This window comes from Falco naumanni, chromosome 1 (assembly GCF_017639655.2).
Source record: "Falco naumanni isolate bFalNau1 chromosome 1, bFalNau1.pat, whole genome shotgun sequence".
Classification (NCBI taxonomy): Eukaryota; Metazoa; Chordata; class Aves; order Falconiformes; family Falconidae; genus Falco; species Falco naumanni.
Window position 1 is genome coordinate 77,745,884 of NC_054054.1, and position 22,258 is coordinate 77,768,141.

The 22,258-nt window shown below is 39.0% G+C and overlaps 1 protein-coding gene across 1 annotated transcript in view; it reads right to left on the minus strand.

Annotated features, from left to right (window-relative positions):
• Positions 1-22,258, minus strand: part of DCHS2 (dachsous cadherin-related 2) — a 72,778-nt gene that overhangs the window by 12,410 nt on the left and 38,110 nt on the right. The window contains exons 9-16 of the mRNA XM_040614358.1: positions 21,360-22,200; positions 20,194-20,433; positions 14,937-15,071; positions 14,507-14,716; positions 12,401-13,255; positions 6,424-6,534; positions 3,656-3,867; positions 2,001-2,152 (exon numbers count right to left, since the gene is read on the minus strand). Coding sequence (XP_040470292.1) covers positions 2,001-2,152; positions 3,656-3,867; positions 6,424-6,534; positions 12,401-13,255; positions 14,507-14,716; positions 14,937-15,071; positions 20,194-20,433; positions 21,360-22,200 — 2,756 coding nt within the window. The remainder of the gene's footprint in view (positions 1-2,000; positions 2,153-3,655; positions 3,868-6,423; positions 6,535-12,400; positions 13,256-14,506; positions 14,717-14,936; positions 15,072-20,193; positions 20,434-21,359; positions 22,201-22,258) is intronic.

The following is a 22,258-nucleotide window of genomic DNA, read 5'->3' on the forward strand; positions in this document are numbered from 1 at the left end:
GATAGGTGCTCTAAAAAACAGGAGCAGACAAAAAAACAAAAAACAAACCAAGCTATGCAAAAGGATATACAAGGCAGAGTCTGGCATCTCAATTGAATGTTTTGCGTATCAACAACTGTTTGCATGGTGCATCGTATTTTCTGTCTCCCTGTAGATCTTCTGAATGCTTTATTTCTCCCTCTTTCTGCTAAGTCACAGTTTCAAGTGTCAAAGAGATGTTACTCCCTAAATGTTCACATGTCAGTATGGAACACCAAGGCTGTGACTCAGGCTGCGGATTGCAGCACTTCCATTCCTGAACCACACCAGCTCTGCTCTGGGTGTCCTTGTGGTTTTTGACACTGCAGAACAACATAACTTGAATTGCAAGCTAGTATTCAATCAGTGGCCATGTATAATTCCATATAGAAAGTGTGTTTTTTCTAGAATGAATATTGGTAAGGTATACATATGGAAATATTTTACTAAAAATAATCACTTTCTAAGGTTTCAGGAAAAAACTCTCATAAAAACATCTCAGCCAAGGTATTAAAATTAAGTTTCTGTCAACACTTCCATTATAACTCCTATTATAAGGGACTTAGAACTTCTGCAGATGAAAATGTTCAATTTAGATAAAATAAACAACTCCTTGAAAATTTGAAAGAACCAATGGCAACATTTTGAAATTAAACAGGAAAACAGTTTTGAAAGCTTCTTTTGCTATTCATTTTTCACTTCAAAATGTACAGATTAATAACTTGTTAATAAAAAGGAATATGAAGCTTCACATTCCTCAAACCGGCAATTTGAAAGGCTAGAATTCCAATGTAAATACTGAAATAAAATAGGCTGCCCATTAAAGACAGATATGAAAATTATTGTGCTTACATGTTCAATGCTAAATCAACAGTACACATCCCTCCTTTGAAGGACTGATTTTAGGCATTCTTTTAAAGTATTAGTCACAAAAAATCTATTATGATATTTAAACAGCCAAAAATCAGAACTGATGTTTTTGATTCAGTGAAAAACTGAAAAAAGAAACTCCAAATGAAGTATTCTGCATATTAAGTTAAAACAAAGTATTTCCTTTAGGATACTATTATCAAATTACACTGATACTTTAAAAAAATCATCACATTCTGTTGATTTTTGGATGGTTTTTTTGATTTTCTAAAAGTTATTCTGACTCATAAGAATTCTGAGAGTATGTTTAAAATTTTGAGGTCCCATAGGATAGGAAAGCTTGCAAATATTTTAACTGATGCCACAACCATATTAAAAAAAAAGGGGGGTGGGGGGGGGTAATTTCCACTGACACACAGAGAGAAATCTACTTTTTGTAGAGATTGCAGTACCTAAAATGGGTGTATTAATGAATCTGCATACTCGATGTTCTCTCTTTAAGACATGATTTATTTGCTTTCTAATTCCAGTTATGGCATGACATGTAAAGAAAAATTGTCATGTCCACTTGATCGTATCTACTCTCAGTTTCTTGGAAAACAGGAAAAAAACTAATACTTAGTACAAGACAGCTTATAGATGGAAAAGGTTTACAGAAGCATCTTTATCAGGTTATGGAGAAGAAAATCTGAACTATATTCAATTAAAGAACAGAATATGTCCCTATTTCACGGATTTGGCTTGAGTGTTTTCTCTGTGTCTACATATTTATAAAAAAACATTTCCAGAGAGGGAATGGCTGTACAGTTCTTAATAAACTAAAATCCAGGAACTATCATCATTCCTACAGTGAACCATCACACTCATTTAGATCAGTAAGTGTTGCCACAGATTAAACAAGACTGTATTTCTTCCCCTGAATTTGGGAAGTATGCAAGAACCCACAGTACAAATGGGCAGCTTTAGTCCCGTTCTCAACACTGTCTGGCTTGCACCCAGGCTCTGCGGGTAATGGATATCAACAGAAAACTATAAAATATGTAACATGAACAATTTCAAGTTAAACTGAACGAAAAGAACAATACATTTTTATAAAAAAGTTGCATACAAACCTGTAAGATGAAGTATTTTCATGATCTAGGACTGTATTAGTTGCTAAAATCCCTCGTGCGGAATCAATTAGAAACGTTGCATTTTCATTACCAGATAAAATTGAGTATTCAGTTTCTCCATTCAGCCCACTGTCAAGGTCAGTTGCAAATACCTGTTTGGGAGCAAAACTGAGGCTTAATTCAAAATGGCAGAACGTGATTTCAGAAAGAAAAACCTTATACCAGAGTCATCTATTTCTGGTTACTTTCCTTTTGATTGCACAGATTTAAGGAAATAATCATAGGTCCCCAACATGAGTGTCACGTGAGGTCACAAAATCTGCTCATGAATTGCAATAGGATGCACCTGAATTCTTCCCCTGAGCAATTTGAAATTCAGCTACACAAAGCACTAGGACTGAAGGTAATCATTTTACACTGCTTATATTACTGTAAGGTTACTGTTAGAATGCTTTCTCTGTTTAGTGCATAAAAACACACTTTCTCATGGGTCCAGGACTGGCCTTTAAAGTACTACTGCTATACAAACAGACAAAGGATAAAATAATTAAACTATTACATTTTCAGAGCTTTCATGGAATGGTTCATTAATTACTTTTTAAAATACGAACCAGAAGATGTAAAAAGGGCAGAGGCAAGCTATAAAACCAACAGAATAAGTAACATTCAACAGCAGCGACCAGGTTTCTCGAAGACTCCTCTGACTCTTTGAAGAGTTGTCTTTGTATTTTCCTGGTTGCTGAACAAGCATTATAATGAGCATGGGATCCAAACCATCGCAGAGGCAACCAGTCAGATTGAATAAAGGAAACAGAACAGAATGTATTCTGTCATAAAATTTTGACTACACATCTGGGTTTACTGCCTTTTGATTTTTCTCCATTCCTGGACATATGTTTCTCTAAATACAATGTCCATCAGTTTCTAATCACTTTGGCCTGGAGGCATTTGTAGCTTTCCATTTATTTATTCTCTAGAGGAGGAATATCTTTAGTACCTAACATGACCCTCACTGTGACCTGACTTGCAATGCAAGAACATGCACTGAGGAAATTATGCGTTCTTCTAGTCCAATTGATGTCTTCTTTTGCTCTAATATGGCCAGCTGGAAACACTTTTGGAGAATGGATCCTTTCAGAGGAAGAAGTGTTTGCACATTTAAATTGAGACAAGCTGCTCTTTAGGCATCAGATTTTAAATTGAACACTTGGGTTTGACTCTACTAGTCTGATGAGTTGAAAGTATTCTTTTTATTGCTTCAGCCCTTTCAGTAGATGCATTAATGCAAGGCCCAGCCTATATTGTAACCACAACCACAGCTCTGAATGGTATTTTTCAACTATTTGGAGTGAAACAGAAAAGAAAAGAAAAAAAAAAAAAAAGAAGAATTTAAAGTCCAGCTGCACAAATATTAAGAAGATAAAGAATTCTCTTTCAAGTTAACAAACTTGAATGAAAGATCTGAAACACAGGCTAGAAAAAAAATCATTGAATAATTTAGATATTCAAGCAAATTGGTAGCAACTCCAAGAAACCCGCTCAGTTTTTAGAGACAGCGGTCCACAACAGATCTAGCTGAAATGTAGGCACGAATGGATCAACCAAACTTCTTTTTAACTACAGCACTGGGCTTGGCAAGATAAATTTCCACTCACCTGTATGATGTCTGTTTTAGGACTCTGGCCTTCCCATATTGATGCTTTGTAATAGCTTTGCTCAAATTTTGGTACATTGTCATTCACATCTTGTATCAAAACCGTCACTCCACAGAGTGCTGAATTCAAGCTATTTTCAGCCAAAATGGAAAGATGTATTTTATTCTTAACTTCAAAATCAAGAAACTTTGGCTCTTTTACTGTGATTGCACCTGGTTTATTAAAATGAAAACAAAATCTGAATGTGACATACGTATTCAGGAAAAAAAAATGCACAAATGCAGTTATCAAGTCCCTAACATATATCCTTGAACTCAAGGCAGAATTCTAGCAAGCTCTGCACCATGTCCTCCCTCTACCTAATATCACCCCCACATGCTAGTTACTGTAAAAATCGTGGACAGCTAAGTTTTCACTAATCAACCATGTTGGCAATTTCCTAAAACAAGACCAATTGTAGAGCAACAGAGAGCAAGAACATGGCTGCATGATGTATGCTCCTTGATACACAACGTTGAGCTAGCTGTGTCTGAAGAGACTCTTGGCCCTCACCTGAAAATGGCAACATCTGGCCCTTCATCTATATCCAAATCAGGCAATAGTTCTATCAATTTCTGTATCTGTCTGACAGGCAAAATACAGAGCCTTTCTGATGCTGTGAGCAGCTCCCAACTGTTATTCTACCAAAAAAAAAAAAATATCAGTGAAAATCATTGAGACTACAAGCACAGTTAGATATCTCCACATTAAACCTGAAACATCCTTGGAAATCCACGGTCATTGTTTTGATGTCCAGGTAATATAGCATTATACTAAAAATTCTTCACTGCATCTACACATCATACATAATTAATTTCTAGTTAATTTCATCAGAATTCAAATTCAATTTTGCATGGATTTTCCAGTAATGATGCCAGGAATATCCATATCCCAAACCTGTAATAGCATAAGAACCCATCTACTGTGGCTCTCCAAGCTAGTGGGGTTCAGTTCTTGTTTTCTAAGCTAAGCAGCACCGACTTGTTTAATAATAATAAGATTGCTTATGTATCTGTCCAGCGTTCAAGAATTGCGTGTTGAACATCAAGATTTCAGAGCTGGCAGGTAGTGTCTCTTCAGCACAACACTGAAAAATTACCGCATTCTGTGTACAGAAAAAGCTAAATAGATAGCAGTAGAAGGAATACACTTCAAGATGGTAGAGAGTAACTAAAAGACTCTAGTGTGGAGTGGAGCAAATAATGAAGTTTGAGGTACACCAGCTAGGAGGAACAAGTGAAAGAACCAGATTTTCTCATTCTAGAGAAGCGCCCATGAGGAAGTAATAGGGTAACAGTCTTGAAATACATAAAGAACGGGGTTTGCCATTGTCTTACGTCTACCGTTACTAGTTTAAGTAGTAATAAGTTTAAATCCCTTCAAGAAACAATCAGGTAAGTATGAATAAAAGCTTTCCAACTGCCAAGACTTGTATGAACTATTAAAAGGGTTTGCTGAATCACTATCTCTGGAGGCTTTTAAGACAGACAAACTTCTGTCAAATTCCGGCACAACTGAGTTCCCTTCTGCGTCAGAGGACAGACTAGTTCATGGGTCACTGGGTCACTTCCTAGTATACTTCATATGATTCTAGTATATAATAAATGGCCCTAGAATGGGAGAAAGTCTTCTCCAAAGTGGGGATAATTAACACCAGTGCTTGAAAAGACAAGTAGAGCAGACCTTTAGCTGTTTACAATACCTAAGATAGAATGGGCATAAATATAGCTTGAAGCACATCTGCTGTAGAAACAATGGGTAGAGAGTTACCGGTGTCAAAATTAAGCTAAGAACTGCTCTTAAAATGTCCTGAAAGGCTGCACTTCAATTAATGTCTTCTAAGAAACAGAAGAAAGGTTTCAGAAAAAAGGGAACGGAAGAAACCATAACGGTTCAAGTATCTCAAAAGACGACTTGTGACTTCCACTGCTACAAAAATTCCACTATTGTTTGTAAACAGAGTGCTTAGGAGACTCTTAAAAACATCACATAATAATTTTTCAGCCTGGCTTGATAAAAAAAAGGAGGTGATATTGGAGAAGATTCACTTTCTTGGGGATAAACTTGTCTGGGTCTAAGATGCTCTTTAAGATTAATCTTTCTACCTTTATTTCAGTGAAATAAGGACTTGGAAATCAAGTGTATGGTCTTTAATTGCCCCTCATCTAAACAAAACAAAGCAATTTTAACTGTCCACCAGCATCAAACATGATAGCTTTACAGGATGCCTGGGGACATCAGAATAATCAGAGATTAAAGCCTCCAGGAACTCAGGAACAAAGTAAATTGTTAAGAGTACAAACTATTCTTTTTTGCCTGAAGCAAAGAGCATTAAACTCAACAAGAGTCTAATGCCTCCTACATTTGAGGTGTTTTGGAGGATTATGTTTATTGAGTTTTGAAGCAACTTTATGATGAGAAACAAGACAGAGTCTCACCTTGGATCACAAAGCAGTAGTTTATCAACTCCCAATACCTGGTGATCAAAGTTAATCAGAACTGAGCATTTTAAATAGGTATACTTGTGTTCAATTGTTTTCCAAATCAACTTACAATTGTGCAGGTCTCTTCATATCCCTGGTTTTACTAATGATTTATTCATTGTAACAGGAGAGTAATACTTTAAGATACCCCTGGTTCTTGCAGTAGGAACATGCTATGGTTTAGAGATCACACTCTTGAAGCGATAGACACAGACAATTGAGGAAAAAAAAATAATCCAAATGTACCTGTAACAGGATGTATGGAGAATATGCTTTCCTTGTCACTGAAGATGCTGTATTTTATGTTTTCGCCTGTAAATTTTTGTTCATAAGCTTCTACAGTTAGAAGTGATGTACCTATGGAAGCAATAACACATTTTCATCATGTTCACTTTAGAAGGTTTTATTCTAAATTTATATTACTGTGATTAATAGAAGATGCAGAGCCAAATACCTATGTACTAGGTTAGGTGCTCATTTATGAATTAAAATAGTAGATAATAAAAGTAACTCCTCCATAACTTTCACTGCATTACAACTTTACAGGCAAGGCACTGTCTACACATCTCTGCCCAGTAAATTGCTCATCTCATCACAACTTCATCACCTGCCTAAATAAAACAATGAGATTTAATTTTTTGTAATTGCAAACTCCCATGTACCACCAGAATTACCTCTTACCTGAAGTCATATGTATTCCTTTTATTCAGATTATGCTCTCTTTGGTCATTAAAATCTCACTTTTTCATTAATTCTTTTAAGGAAAACAGTCCTTTTTTTTTGTTCATCATAGGAATGCATATTACCCCTGAATCACCATAAAGAGTTTATTTTTCCTTCATTTATCTGAATTCAATTTAGATTTTAATATTTTAAATTAAATATTCTTCAAAAATTTAATTATCAGTCTTTTGACAGAGAGAATGAAAAGGTGGAACTACATGCACAGCTATGTGTGACTTCAAGCAAAATCCAAATTCCATGAAAAAAGCAATAATTTAATATAGAATGCAAGAGACATGAAATAAAAACCCTGTTTGAAATAGGATTAGAGGAAAAAAGTGGAACTGAATATATTACCCTGCTCAGCATCATCACATTTAACAAAAACGTAGCAAGTTTAAAAAGCATTATCAAGATTTTAAAATAATTATTACTTTCAAGTGATTTATTAAATTGTTTAGCACATGTGGAAATTTAATGGATTTTGATCATTTTAATTATAATTTATTCCATGCAACTGTGATGGAGTGAGGTTATTGTGCAACCTGAACTCCTCCAAATAGCATTACAGACAACTAGCTATTTCATCTGCTGTTCACACTCAGTGTCCTAGATGTCAGAGGAAAGGACTTTTATCTTTAGTATAAAAATGAGAGGAAATTTTGCTCTTAAAAAATGTAGCAGATATTTGTATTTCAGCGTTGTTCCTTATTAATTTCTAAAAATAGGAAATTTTAAGTGGTTTGGTATTTGCTCCTAAAGTCCGACTGTCAATAGCAAAAATATGCCAATTTTTGCTATTTAGTCAATATTTACTAGAAAATTTCTGGAATTGAGAGCCAACTGTCCAATAGGTAAAAGCTGATTTAACACTGCACTGGGTTTTTTTTTAGGTACTAGAACAGGGAGGGTTAGGTTGAATTTTCATCGCTGAGGAACTCTGATTTACTACAAAAGTCTGGAAGCAGAGTTAAAGGTAGGAAAAAAATTAAAAGTTCAAAGAAAATCACTATTTATATTCTAACGCTGTCAACAGACTTTTGTTTGCTTGCATGTTTAAGAAGAAAAAAACTACCAGAAATAAAGGAAGTAGCAGCTTTTCTACTTGAATCTCTTTTTTCAGGGGCTAGAGGTTAATACATTATTGCTCTCGCCCTCAAACCCTCATCATTTCAGTTTTGTATTTTTCACGTAGTTAAAATAATTTACAACTTATTTTTGCCAGTGAATACATTTCTTCTCTTTCTGATACCTTTCACAGAAAACGACTCCTTCAAACAGCAAAATTTTACAGTTCACTGTCAACACAATCTGAGCAAACTCTGTGGTCTGCCCTGTACAGGTAAACAGCAAACGACAGCACCGTCTGCTGGAGCTCGTGACTGCAAGTCCACATGATTCAAATACTGCTTCAAGCAGAAGACACAACACATAACACCTAACACGGAGCAAAAGAAGAGCAATGTGCCACACTAAAATGGCACAATGAGCATGAGATCAGCACTGAAGCAAGTGCAAGGAAGGAGAGAGGTCCGGACCGCAGCAGAAAGCAGAGAGGTTTGCTTGAAATACTATGCCATCAACTTCTGAATTAGTTAAGAATGTTAAAGGAAGTGAAGAGCGATGCAAATGTTTATATTTAGGGTTTTTTTCAGTTCAATCACAGACATCCTGATTGCATTTGAAAGTCTCTCAAACTGCTTTGAATAGCCTACACCAACCTTCACCTTACGCCTACTGCCCTGGAACTGAAGCCCTGCAGTGTGGACAGCATCTGCCTACCTTGCCAGACAGGCTCAGAAAAATGCCCTGTACTCTGTTTTAGGACATAACAGACACCAGAACTGAGCTTTGTATCACCATATCATCATTCTTCTTCTCTTTCCAGTATTCATTACAGCAGTCTCTTTTCCCCTTCTTTGTCATCTAACCTTGGTTCATGTTCGCTATTATTTCTTGAGACCTCTTAATGATGCATGGAAGAAAAAGCTAACTGAGCACAAAGAGTAGGAGAGGACTTTCAGAATAAGAGGCTACATTTTTTTTAGACCCATTATAGAAAAAAATAGAAGATTCAACTAGTTTTACTGGTGAAACTGTCTCCAAGGAAGTGCTACGCAACCAACTGTTCCAGTGAAAGCTTGGTGAATAACAAAAGTTTCTTACCCTCTGGAGACCGCAGCGGCTTGTTTAGTTATTAACTGGCTTCTAAGTCTGTTGTAATACAGTTTATAATATTTAAAGACATTAAATATTCAATATTAAACAAAGTAGAAGAATGGGGGTTTGTGAAGGTCATCAAACTTGGAGGTCAAACACTTCAAGAAAATCTGACCACAAGGACCAATTCCTGAGGCACTCACCCAATTGACTGGTTCAGACTAAATTAAAACGAAGGACCCTTAGCTTTGGCTTTCATCGTTTATAGTATTCAGATTTTTTATTCTTTTTAAAATAAACTTAGAGTTTTCCCACTCTATTAGTTAAGGTAGAAATAAAATTAGGAGGAAAAGCCACATTTATTAATACCAGTTCTACAAATAATCAGTACGTAATGTAAATCTCCCCTGGACTGAATACACTGGTACCATTCATATTTGTAGGGGTCTCAGGATCACATATATCCTGTAAGCTAACTCCTGTGAGAGTTTTAATCATAATCATGCTTTTTTCCCCACTAAAATATTTGATATTTACTTATGCTTATATAAATAAGAAAATATTACACACAGAGCCAAAACAGTACTAGTATTTAGTAAAATCTCTCATGCTCTTAAAAGAATTTGATCTTCTTAGCAAATAGACTTATTAAATACACAAACTAACATTTTTGGATGTAACCCTCCTGTTTACCCTGAAGCTTTGTAAAATTTCCTTTAATCAAAACAAATTAAACTGAATCTTATTTATATTTTCTGTAGATTGAATGGGAGAACATGCGACTATGGCATTCTGATACCAGAGTTCCTTGAGGCATTTCCCTGATTTCAGGTTGGATTGTCTACCCTGACCCAGGAATGTATCGACACTTAGGAAAAATTAGGATGAGCTAAGTTTATCTATTCCCATAAAGCTCTGATTTTTATCTTATTTCTGTAAACCTAACAAAACTTACCTTCCCTTTTATTATTTTTTTCTTAATTAGAAAGAAACTTTAATGCAGGATTAATGCAGGTTAATCCCACATCTCCTGAAAAGACTGAACCCCCCTGGATTTTAGTCAAAAAAATAGAAAAGTCAAAAAAAATGACACTACTCCCCTGGAAAGACCCACAAACAGGTTCTCGCAGCACTTTCTGCAAACACAAGCCTGCTGCAGCAACAAGAGAGAAAATTGAGAGCCTAGAGTTTGCCTCTGGAAACACCTGATCCCTCTGCTTTCCGGACACCTAGGAACGAGGGCCCCCCTCCCCCCGCCATACATCACCATAACTGATTCTCAGTGGACAGATCAATAAAAAGACAGAACATGAGAAATTAACACAGATTGCTGTGACATTCGAACTGTATGTTATGGAAAAAGCAATTCCCCCAGGGCACGCTCTCCTTTGGGAAGTGACACACAATTAACTCCTGTGCAGTGCTGATTCCAGTAAAACAGGGCTTGGAGGCCTGGGGGTGCATGACTCACATTCACAGAAAAAAATCAATTTTAGGGTGTCCAAACCTACTTGTATTTCCTGGACAATTTCATGGAATAAAATGCATTTTTTTTAAATGTCAGGACAAATATGTTTACGGATTTTTATTTTTTGCATTTTTGCATTTGTAATGGAAGCAATAAACGAAGCATAGGTTAAAAAAAAAAAAAAGAAAGAAAGAAGAACAACACTAACAAACTTCTTATCTCAAAGGTTCCATACTCAAGAGTGCTCAGTACGGAATGAAAGTTAAATAAATGCTCCTCTGCCTGAGCAGACCTGAACCTACACCTTTCCTACTTCAGGAGAGTGTTTTAACCACCAAGCTACTGCATGTTCCATGCCTTCCTGTTGGAAGCCTTCCACTTTTTCCAGAATCCTACATGCTTTTTGGCAGACATTGAGAGCGCTAGACAGATGCTCTAACTTGGTGGTTTGATGTCTCATCACGACTTTTTAAAAAGAGCCTGAAAGTAAAATATTTCATCTACGCTTTAAAAAAAAAGTCACTTAAAAAAAAATCACCTGATTGCCTAGTTTTGATCTGTTAATTGAAACATCAGTAATGCTCACAGCATTATCTTTATCTTAAAACACACTGCTGAAAATTTGGCTTGTAGTCCCGAACAGGCATAGAGAAAGGAATGGCTGAGTAACCACAGCAGTAATTACTGCAACAGCTATTTTCACCCTTCATTCTCTGTTCTGTTTGCAATTAGGCAAGAATATTGACTGGTTTTCCAAAATTATTAACACATTTCTTTTTTACTGATTCCTAATCAAATATATAGGCTGTTACTGAAGATCTAAGAATTCACTGGTCTCACAATACCCTTAGGATATAAAGGAATATTGCTTTCATTTTACTGAGGGAAATTTGAACTATAAAGAGGATAAATGACTTGTTCAAGGTGACCCTCGTGAGGCAGTATTTGAATCAAGAATATAGTGCACGTCAGGTATCTAAATACATCTGGTCAATTGTACAGTGGGATTTGTGGGCAGAAAAACGTGGAAGGCACTCCTTTCTGCCCCTCATTAGAATGAGCCCATCCCCTGAAGTCGATAAAGGTACTTGCCATATCTAACTGGCAGGGGGCATAACTACAAATATTTTCCGAATGACAAAAATTAGAGCAGTAATTCTGATCATCATACAGAAGAAAAATACAACAAATCTGTAAGCACTTTGTGATTGAAGCTGGTTTGTCTATAGGCAGCATTCAACAGCACAGGATCTACGCAGAGATACACTGTAGAAGCCTGAGTGACAATGTGCCACAGCCTCCAAACTCCTCTCTCCCTCACCCCACTCCCAACCCCCCATTCTCCTTCTTGAAAGTCCAAATCTTCAGCAAGGTTTTGTAGTAGCTTCCAGAGATACTCTATTTCATGAAGGGTTTTTTTGCAAAAAAACAAGAAAAGTTCTGTCGCAACTGGTTCACACCATTCACATCATCTGAGCTTGTGTGCACTGACAAGTGAGGCGAGTAAATGCTGTTCACCCATCATTAAAGTCATTTTGCTAAAAGAGTGAACCCACTGATGCTCAGCGCTTCCCAGGCTGGGGGATAGAAACACACCAGGTCTGACAAGGTAACTTTATGTTTCATGTGAGCATCACTATTGTACATGGACAGCAAACCCAAAAGCCAGACGACACCTTCAACTAACAGACCATGTTTCTTTTTCATGCTGGTGTACTGGACAAGGACAGATGAGTATTTGCTACACCCAGATAAACCTTTCCATGCTGCTGCACGGGAAAAAGGTTTCCCTATACTATTCATTACAACTACCATTCCAAAAGGAGGGGAGGGTGGCAACCGCAAGAACACAAATTGGGATTTGATGCCCACCTGCTGCACTGTTCTCTGGCATGCTTGCTTCATACAGGCTACGGCTGAATGAAATCTCCTCCTCTTCTTCTTCCGTAAAAATAATGACCATAGCTGTGGCTGTCCGAGGTGAGATACCTTGATCTGAAGCCACCACTAGCAGCTGGGTGCTGAAGTCCTTGGAAGCCAAGGGTGCCTGAAGAATGATGTCACCTGTCTTTGCATCGATCTGAAATACGGTTTCTTCTATCAAACTAAAACAGACAGTTCCATTTGATCCCAGGTCCATGTCCTCTGCTCTCACAGTGGCTACTGTCTCATTCACAGAGGTTTCAGCAGGCACAAAGGCCCTGATAGGGTTCTGCAAAAAAACAGGATCATTGTCATTGACATCCTCAATGTGCACCACGACACTGACAGTAGTGCTTCTTGGCAAATAGATGCTACAGTCACTTGCTACAGCCCTAAATGCGTACTGGGATCTGGTCTCCCGGTCCAGTGCCTTCGTAGTAACTATAGACCCCGTTACACTGTTGATAGCGAATGCTCCAAAGGTGTTGTCAACAAGGGAGTACGTAACTTCGCCATTCAGGCCATCATCTTCATCAGAAGCAAAGAGGTCGAGGATGGCTGAGCCTTCCTCTAGGTCTTCTCTCACAGAGATTTGATACTGGGTCTTTGCAAACAATGGGTTGTGGTCATTTTCATCCAAGACCGTTAGGTAGAGCTGTGCAGTGGAGCTTCTCGACGGACTGCCTAGGTCATGGCACTCAATTACAAGAGTGAAATTGCTGACGTCTTCTCTGTCTAAGCTACGAGTGACCAGCAGCTTTCCTGAAGTGTTATTTAGTGTGAAGTATTCTCCAACATTTCCACCTTTCAAATACATAAAAAATAACATGATCACAAACAATTGCTTTCTAAAAAAGAATCCCTTGTGAATACCACTATGGTAATTGCAATAACATGATCCAATTGCTCATACAGCTGGTGCGCTTATGTGCTTTTCACATATTTTGTTCTCCTTATATGAATTAAAACCTGCATTTCATTTAAATCAGTGGGTGGCAATGACAGTAAATACAGAATGTCATATCAATTTACAGAGTGGCTATTTTGCCAGATGCATGTCTTTTTTCCCAAAGCAGCACACCTTATAAAATCTCCTGCAACTTTGCTGCTGCATGAAGTGACCTCTTCCCAACCTTTGTTACAAATTCCAGAAACCTATAAAGCATTGCTGACAATTGTAATTACTTGCTCCTTGTTCTCTTCTACAAGCCTGTCTCTTGGAAGCGAATAGTTGTGTAAGGTCTTGATTTGGAGGGCATGGGGACGGGGAGGTAAAAATGAAGCAGTCAATAGAAAAGTCAGCATTTTAGTAACAGTGAATGGCATATATACTTTATAACATGTAGAAAAACCAAAGGTAATTAAATTAAAGATCATAAAAGATCGTGAAATTAAACCCAAGAAAACATAAAGGAATTCAGAACTGTTTCTTCAAAAGGAAAACGTGTTGGCTGTTACCACAGTAGCTATCTGCCTACGTTTGAGCTATTGTTGAGAGCCGCAAACCAAAGCAAGCACAGCAAATCAGTATTTGTGCAAAGTATTACAGGAGGCTTTGAACAGCTGTAGAGCTTACACTGGCATAGTGGACACGGGGGGAGTTTGGCAATATGAAACCCAAGTACGACACTACTAATTGCTGGGTGAAAGAAACTCTCATGAAATAAAATCAAATAAATAAAATTAATTAAATAAATTAGATTAATTCTTGTGCTTATTTGCAATGGTATATTTACATGCAGAACTTCCACAACTATAACAAAAAGGACAAAATTATGCCTTCATGATTAATGCCTGCTTCTAGCATTTGGTAGTTTTTTTTTCTTTTCTGCACTATTTCAAATCCAGAAAGCAGATTGAAACCGTGCCTGGAAAGCGCTTATTAATGCTGACAAAGGGGTGAAAGATCTTTTATTTTTTCCCCACACGGAAGTAGCACATGGACAAGATGGGAGCCAGGGAGGCCTGGTAAAATCAAGACTAGTCTAAAACTTCAATACTGCTGTTTATATATTTCCTGATTTATGCTAACAAAAGTGATGGAGTGTAACTTACCAATTATTTTGTATCTTAGAGCTCCATTATTGCCAGCATCCAAATCCACAGCCCGGGTAATGTAAATGACAGAAGGCTGTTGGTTCTCTGGAATATGGATCTCAGAGGTGGGAAGAAGAAATATGGGAGAGTGATCATTTTCATCCAGGACCCTGCAGATAACTGTCACCGTGCTTGACAGCAATGGGGTTCCACTATCTCGAACCAAAACTAAGATTAATAAAAATAAAGCAAATTTTATACTGTGGTTATGGCTGCAACAATAGATGTTCCTTAATAACAGCAGAACAGGAAAGTCATTTGTGCTATGCAAAAAGCACATGCTCTTCTGTACCCGAAAATCTTACCACTTCCATCTAATTCAGCCGTCATCAAAAAAGGTAACACCACATCCATTCTCACTTCCAGTTTTACAGGCACTCATAGTTACCTTTAATACTGAAAACCTCCTGGGTTTCCCTGTCCAGTGATGCAGCTGTTACGAGTTCTCCACTGTCCGAGTTCACCTTGAATTTCTCATAACCAGCTCCCGGTACAATTTCATACCGAAGCAAGGAATTCAGTCCTTAAAAGCAAAATGAAAGTCAGTAAAACACAGCCACTGTCCTCACGTTCAGGTCTTCAGATTTTTCTTTTTTCTTCTCCCCCTCCCCAGGAAATGGGTTATGGGTGAAATTACTATTTTCAGTGCAGTGAGTAATTGCTTCTTCACTAACACAAAAGGGCTAAATTCAAAATCTGGATCTTCAAAATCCTTGTCCAGATGCTGCTTTGTGTCTGACTTTTCCAGCCACTCAAAGCGACCCCAGAAATATTTCTAGGCACTCAGGGCATCTCTCCAAAAAAGCTGACTTATCAACATTGTGCAAGACAGCATTAATTTAGACCACGGGATCCATGCATTTGTCTTCTGCTCCCCCAGAGGTAGTTAGTTTACTTCTCCACAGGCCGTCAGGCAGAGTACTAGAGGCTGCCCTGGCACCTCTGGCTCTCCCCTCGGAGCCAATGCAAGGATCTCTATACAGCAAGGCACTGAAAAGTAGAAACAGTCAGAGAAAACATCCACTTCTTGGCATGCCCACCAGTTCTAAATATCCGTAACACCAAGCAGGCAGTTTCCCAAGTCACAGCAGGACTCACAGGGTAGCCATCTCCTAGTCGTCTTCAACAGAAAAGCCAACTTGGTGGGCATTCCCACAGCTCATCTCAAGCCTTTCGGGAGGCTCCCACTTGTAGCCAGTCTCCAAACAATACTCTTGGTTTTATAATGCTGTGCAGGATTTCCTGAAGGGAAGATGAAACAGTTTCCTTCCCTCCAAGTTTGTCTGAATGTCAATTCCATTCGTTTCTTATCAGACCTACCATTTGTATATAGTACAGGGATATTAGCCTTCCTCTCTTTCTCTAGGAAACCGTACAGACTTTTAGAAACCTTTCTTCCAAAGTTGCCCACCTGAGTTGAAAAAGAAATGTGACTCCACATTCTTAACTTATGTGGTTATAAAATAATTTCTTCCATATTTCTTCTAGTTTCAACCCCCTCCTGAGGAAACTGTAGTATCATCTTCATCACGTTTATATTGTTAACTGTAAGGAGTTTAATCCTACATTATACTTGAAGGGCTTGTACTATTGTGTTAATTTTGGGGTTGGTTTTTTTTTCCCAATTTTTCTAAGTTTCATTCTGTGGTTTTCCAACCAACAATTAGTCTTTTAGTAAGGTAGGGACAGTTGGTGCACCTGGAAAACTGCAGCACTCCTAGTCATAGGAAAACTGCTATTCAGAGTCAAAACTGCCCGCCTGTTCTCATCTGCTGCAGTCAAAACCAGGACAATCTGCAGTGGAGTTGATGGCAAAACACTGGTGTGAGAGAAGAAACAGAGCCTACAGTTTTTAACATCCATGACTTCGTTTGCCTTTGAATAGTTCTGCTAAACAGTTGACAACACTACTGAAATTTGATTAAGAGAATTATTACCATAAATGCATTTGCACCTAAACTAAGTCAAGGAAGGGATACATTCATACAATGTACAGCAGAAGGAAAAATGAGTTATGGAATCCTTCCAGCTTTGCGGAAGAAAGGAGAAAAATCACAGTAGTAAGGACAATCAAGGAGAACGTCTTGAAAGTTTTAAGTTTACCAACACACATTATCTGATCTGTCCATACCAGATACCATTCAACTACATTTAAACAGATATTCATAGCTCTGCCTGCATTTATCTATCCTTAATTACCAATATGCTAAAGATGGAAAAAATGATACTAAAGGGCTGGTATTAACTACTGGCCTTTGGTCTCTTGCAACTGAACTGCTTCAACCGTGTGTGTGCCTTCTGGCATATTTCACAATGGACATGATTTACAGACAGTGCTGAAAAAACACAGGTACCATCCAAGTTGACTATTCACACACTGTTGAAATTAAAACTTTTAATTAAGGACACAGATATTTGACACCTTAATTACAGTTATTTACCAAGCACTTACTGCTTCCTCTCTCATATGCAGCTGCTAGGAGCACACACCTAGCAGTACGAGAAAGCTGCACACCCTGCCCAAGAGAGGAGCATGACAACTCTCTGCATTCACATACCATGGCACAGCAGCTGCACATCTGCACTCTTGGTTAACTATTCAGTAGTGCTGGCTACATTTCAGGGGCTGAAATTACAAACTTAAATGAGAAACAAACTATACTTGCCGCACATTATGAGCTGGAAGAGGAGCAAAGCCCCTTCCTTGCCACTGGCCAGTGGCAAGGACCCCTCTCCCTGCAGGCCAGATGGCAGGGTGGACACACGGGGCCCGAGCTCCAGCCAGGGAAAGGCTTCAGCCCTTTTTCCCATTACCCTGCCACAGCACAGGCAGCCCCAGCGCTCAGCAGCAGCCGTGGTAGTACACTGTGCATATGTCTAGTGGCAAGACCAGCGAAGAAGCAATGGGAATAAATGTCCCCGCTGCCCCAAACCTAGGCTCAAGCCTCATCTTTATGATACCAGTGTTGTTAAGACTATAATCCATGAATAGGAGCAAGACAAAATGTCTACTGAACGGCAATAAGCCCTGTCTCCTAACTCTAAGTCAGCACCCCCTATTAACTTTTCGGAGATTTTTCTCCTAAGGCTCCAGACATAGCTACTGAACCACAGAGGTCCACATCAGCTTCAAAGCAGCCCTTGGCACTAGCTCAGTTCATTCAGAGCTTCTGCAAAGACTTATCTCCAGACAACCCCCTGATCTATCTTAAAAATGCTGCTGATAACTTTGTTTTCCCATGCATTCCCCGCCCCCCCCCCCCCCCCCCCCCCCCCCCCCCCCCCCAGCTTTTAGCTGTACTACACACATCTTTACACTTGCATTTACTCATGGTGTGCTGTTAGATGTTGGCCTGGGGGCAGGTGGAGAGCTCGCAGAAAGCGAGGCAACATGGAGCTGCAGCAAGTGCAGCTCTTGTATGTGCAAGAGGGACTTGAATGAACATGATGTTTCATGGTTATCCACGTGAAAGAATCATTAGAAACAAAAAATTTGCAGTTATTTCCTAAAAAAAAAAAAAAAAAAGAAAGAAAAAAAGGGAAAAAAAAGAGCTTTTGAACAGGAAGCAAACTTAAAGCTTGGGTCAAACACAAAGAAGGTGACAGCTGCTTGCCTTCCCTCATCCCTTCCCAAGGCATGAAGTACAAAGACAAATAAAGCAAAGGTTGATGATGGCTGATACTGTCAATAAAAATGATTCTTACCTGCAGTCAGTCACAGAACATATGGGAAAAAAAAATAAAAACTGTGATGGGAGAAAAGTCCTCCACTGAGACTATGCAAATATTACTGGGATGTGAACTGAAATTTAAACGGCACGTAAAAATAAAAGTAAAAAATGTGATGTAAAAAATTAAGAACAGTGTGAGAGGAGTTACCTTACTCAAAATTCTGTTCCAAAAATGTGAAAAAAGTGAGTAGCTTTTTATTTATATAACTCTTACATAAATTCTATTTCCTTACATTATGAGCATCACTTCAGTACTTGTTTGGAACAATACTTGTACAACACACATATGACATGGGGCCAAAACAGCCAAATGTGAGAAAAAGGCGCAACAGAAAGATTGTGGTTACTGGAAAATGTACTTTAAAAAAAAAAAGGCAGGAAGGAACCATCAGCCACAATAGTGCTCCAGCCCGAAGTGTCTGCACAGGGAGGCACACGCTGTGCCACCCAGTACACTTGGAATGCCCTTCCCTCTCCACCCTGTCAAGCCACTCCCATCCCTCCTCCTAACAGCTCCCAAAATTTCCCTTCTGCTGTATTTCCCACAACATGTGCAATACATAAATATCAGGGATGGAAAAAAAAGAGGGAGAGGAATTCAAGCAAATTCCCATTTCTTTTCTCTAGTATCTTGCAAATTCTTACTTCAAAGACTGCCTTTTTTTTTTTCTCAATAATGTGAGCCACAAAAAGAAAATACCTGGAAGAGCAAGGTACAAAGGTAGACCATAATGCTGCTCAGCTGTCATGGAGATTGTCATAGACAGGGCTACCCACCCACTCCCACTTTCTAAATACTTTACATACTTGTGGGGAAATGTCTCTTCTATATAGCACCTCTGTTGAGCTCACATCAGCCTTTTGTAATCAATACGTGCTCTACATTAAATGAGAAATCTTGCCAAATACAGAAAATAATTTTGGTAACAAGATCGATTGTTTTATCTACTTTTGGATAGCACAACCTTAAACAAGCCTAAAGATGTGCAAAAAGCGAATCTACAGTAACAAGTCACTCACAGAGCTGAGACCAGTTTTGGGCCAATTGCAACAGTATTGTAATATTTAATTATTTTCCAGACTTCATCTTTACTGCAGACCGCAGCCTGTGTAGCTGTTCCACGTTACACCGACGGCATGCACTGTGTGTGGTACTACTTCGGACAAGTTTCTCCCCAGCACACAGAGTACCTGTTCCATCACACGCCTGTTAGGTATTCCAAAAGAGCAGGCAGCTGAAGAGATGGAGCGCGTTTTTTGTTGCTTAGCAAAGACTCTCACTTTTAGTCCTTACCTGTGATTCAAAGAGCAGATGAACCACCCCTTATTCCTCATCCACGCATGTTTGAAAAGCAATGCATTAATATTCTTACATATGCAAAACCCCGTTTGGAATCTGTTGCGGCTTCCACGATCTCTTTGCAGCTCAACTAGCTGGAAAATCTTGGATGACAGTGCCCCTCTCTGGTTAGCAAAGATCAGTGCGTGTCTGCCCGTTCTCTTACAAAACCGGGACCCTTCCCTAATGAAACGTTTTAAAACGGTTCAAAACGCTCTGATGGGAGAGCAACACAACGTTCAAATATTAACTTTAACCCAGCTGAACCATCGTTTGCTGTTTTATAACAAAAGCACGCCGGCTATCCTCACACGAAAGCTAAAGCACACTGAGCTACTGCTCTGCATCACGCAAGCGCACATAACACATGTAACATGCCTGTGTGCAAGGCAGAATACCTCCAAGCTGTGAATGAAGGTTGAGGGTCTGAACCACAAGCCACGTATTGAAACTCAAAACTCATCCATTACCTTGGGAAAAGCACAACGGCTGTACAGGCAAGCACAGCAGGCAGCAAGATTTGATCAGCCTACCATGGTCCGCAACGAAATGAATAGCAAAAGGCCAGAAATCACCTGCATCTCTGTCCACAGCTTCCACCTTTACGACAAACTCCCCTGGATCTTGATTTTCACGAACTGCAGCCTCGTAAAGTGGCTTCAGAAATATTGGGGTCTCGTCATTCACGTCAACAACGATGATGGTTAGAACCTGTGTGGCAGAGAGAGCTGGGCTGCCATCATCGAGAGCCATGACTGTCAAACTGTAGTGCTCCTGAATCTCACGGTCCAGAAGGTGGGCTGTAGTTAAGAGTCCTATTATAAAGAGAGAAGGTATTATAAAAGTATTCTGGTCCAAGTTAGGATCCCAGTTGTTCCAGCACTCACAGCTCCAATGTAGCATCATCATGCATGCTGTGCCACGGCTGCAAGGCTTCCAGACTCTGGAGTCAATCATTACCTGTGATGCCCTTTAGAATGCTAATTGGCCCAGAAACACTCATTTCGACATCAAAAGAAACTGGGATTCATGGCATATTCAAGTGAAGTTCAGAGATTCCTTTTTATTTAACTTTGGGCTTAACTTCATTTCACTTCTGCACATAAGTTATGCAATTAGGAGCTCTACAGATCAGTGTCAGCTGTATCAAACAGTGGATTCAAAACCAGAAGAACCACCAGAAAACACTGCAATTATTGGGGTGAAATCTGCATTTGTGTGCAGACAGTGTAATAGTTGCAGAACTCATTCAGGAACCAAAGAATTTTAGCGGGCTGAAGAATGAAATTCATCAGCACTTTGAGCCTTCATCAAACACGTTCCATGCACAGTATAGTGCACATTCCTTGATCTTGACTTTGCCTTTTCTCATGTGTACACACAGCAACATACATGTGTGCCCGTGCTGTAAGTATGCATCATGCAATTATCAGAATTAAGTATTTCACTGCACATGCTTTCTTCCCACATTCTTTAATGGGCTACTGGAAGATGCTCCAGTACATCTACACAACACAGTGTCATGCAGAAGTTTTTGAGCTGAGTCTCACTGAGTTTGCCTACTGCACACAGGACTTCCAGGCTCATGTGATGCTCTGCCCAAGGTAATCACCCCTGAGGATAAGTCACCTGGGTCAAATACCATAGTAACGTGGTATTTCGGTATTGCATTGTATGCACTCCCAAATATTACTGTGAGAAGCACAGTACAAGAAATTCCTGAGAACAGAAGTTACAGTACCTGTGATTTTATCCAATACAAATACTTTGTTTTCATTTCCTGAAAGAAGGTGGTATGTAACTTGCCCGTTTCTTCCCTCATCGGGATCCTTTGCAATTACGCGGTGCAAAAGGGAGCCCACCTCCACATCCTCCATGACATAGGAAAGAGGTGAAGATGTAAAACTGGGACTGTTGTCATTGACATCTAAAATAACAATTTTCACCGCCAGGGAACCAAGACTGCGGTCAGTTAGATTTACTGCCTGGTCTTCTGCAGACACTGTAAGGATCACAGAGCGAGTCATCTCCCTGTCTAATGGAAAAGCTGTGGTCAAGGTGCCATACGAAGGGTGAATAAGAAATAGATTTTCATGCATGTCACTCATTTCTAGGGAATACTGTATTTTGCTGTTCAGAAAACTGCCATCTCCATCTTTTGCATCAAATGTGTAAACCAGAGTGCCAATAGGTAAATTTTCCTCTATGCCAATCACTACAAAGTCATCTTGAAAATATGGGGAGTGATCATTCTGATCTTCCACATCAATACTTAGGAAGACAGTGTTATCCTCCAGAGGATTCTTACTATAATCCTTTATAATAACTTGCAAAAGGAAGTGTGAAGCTGTTTCATAGTCAAGTTCCTTGGAAAGAAAAATGTCTCCTGTCAAGCTGTCCATTTCAAAATGATCATCATCATAGTCTTTAGCAATAGTGAAATGCAGTTTCCTGTTAGTTGTTAGATGATTTTCAGGCCACTTCAGAGAATTCAACACTTGTGCAGGTTTAAAATTTTCAGGTATGACAAAGCGCTTGAAATCTTGAGAGAAGCCAGATCTCCCATTGGGAAGTGGGATCACCTGCAAAAAAACCCACAAAGATTGCAATATTTTCCCATTGTTATTATCAATAGTGTAA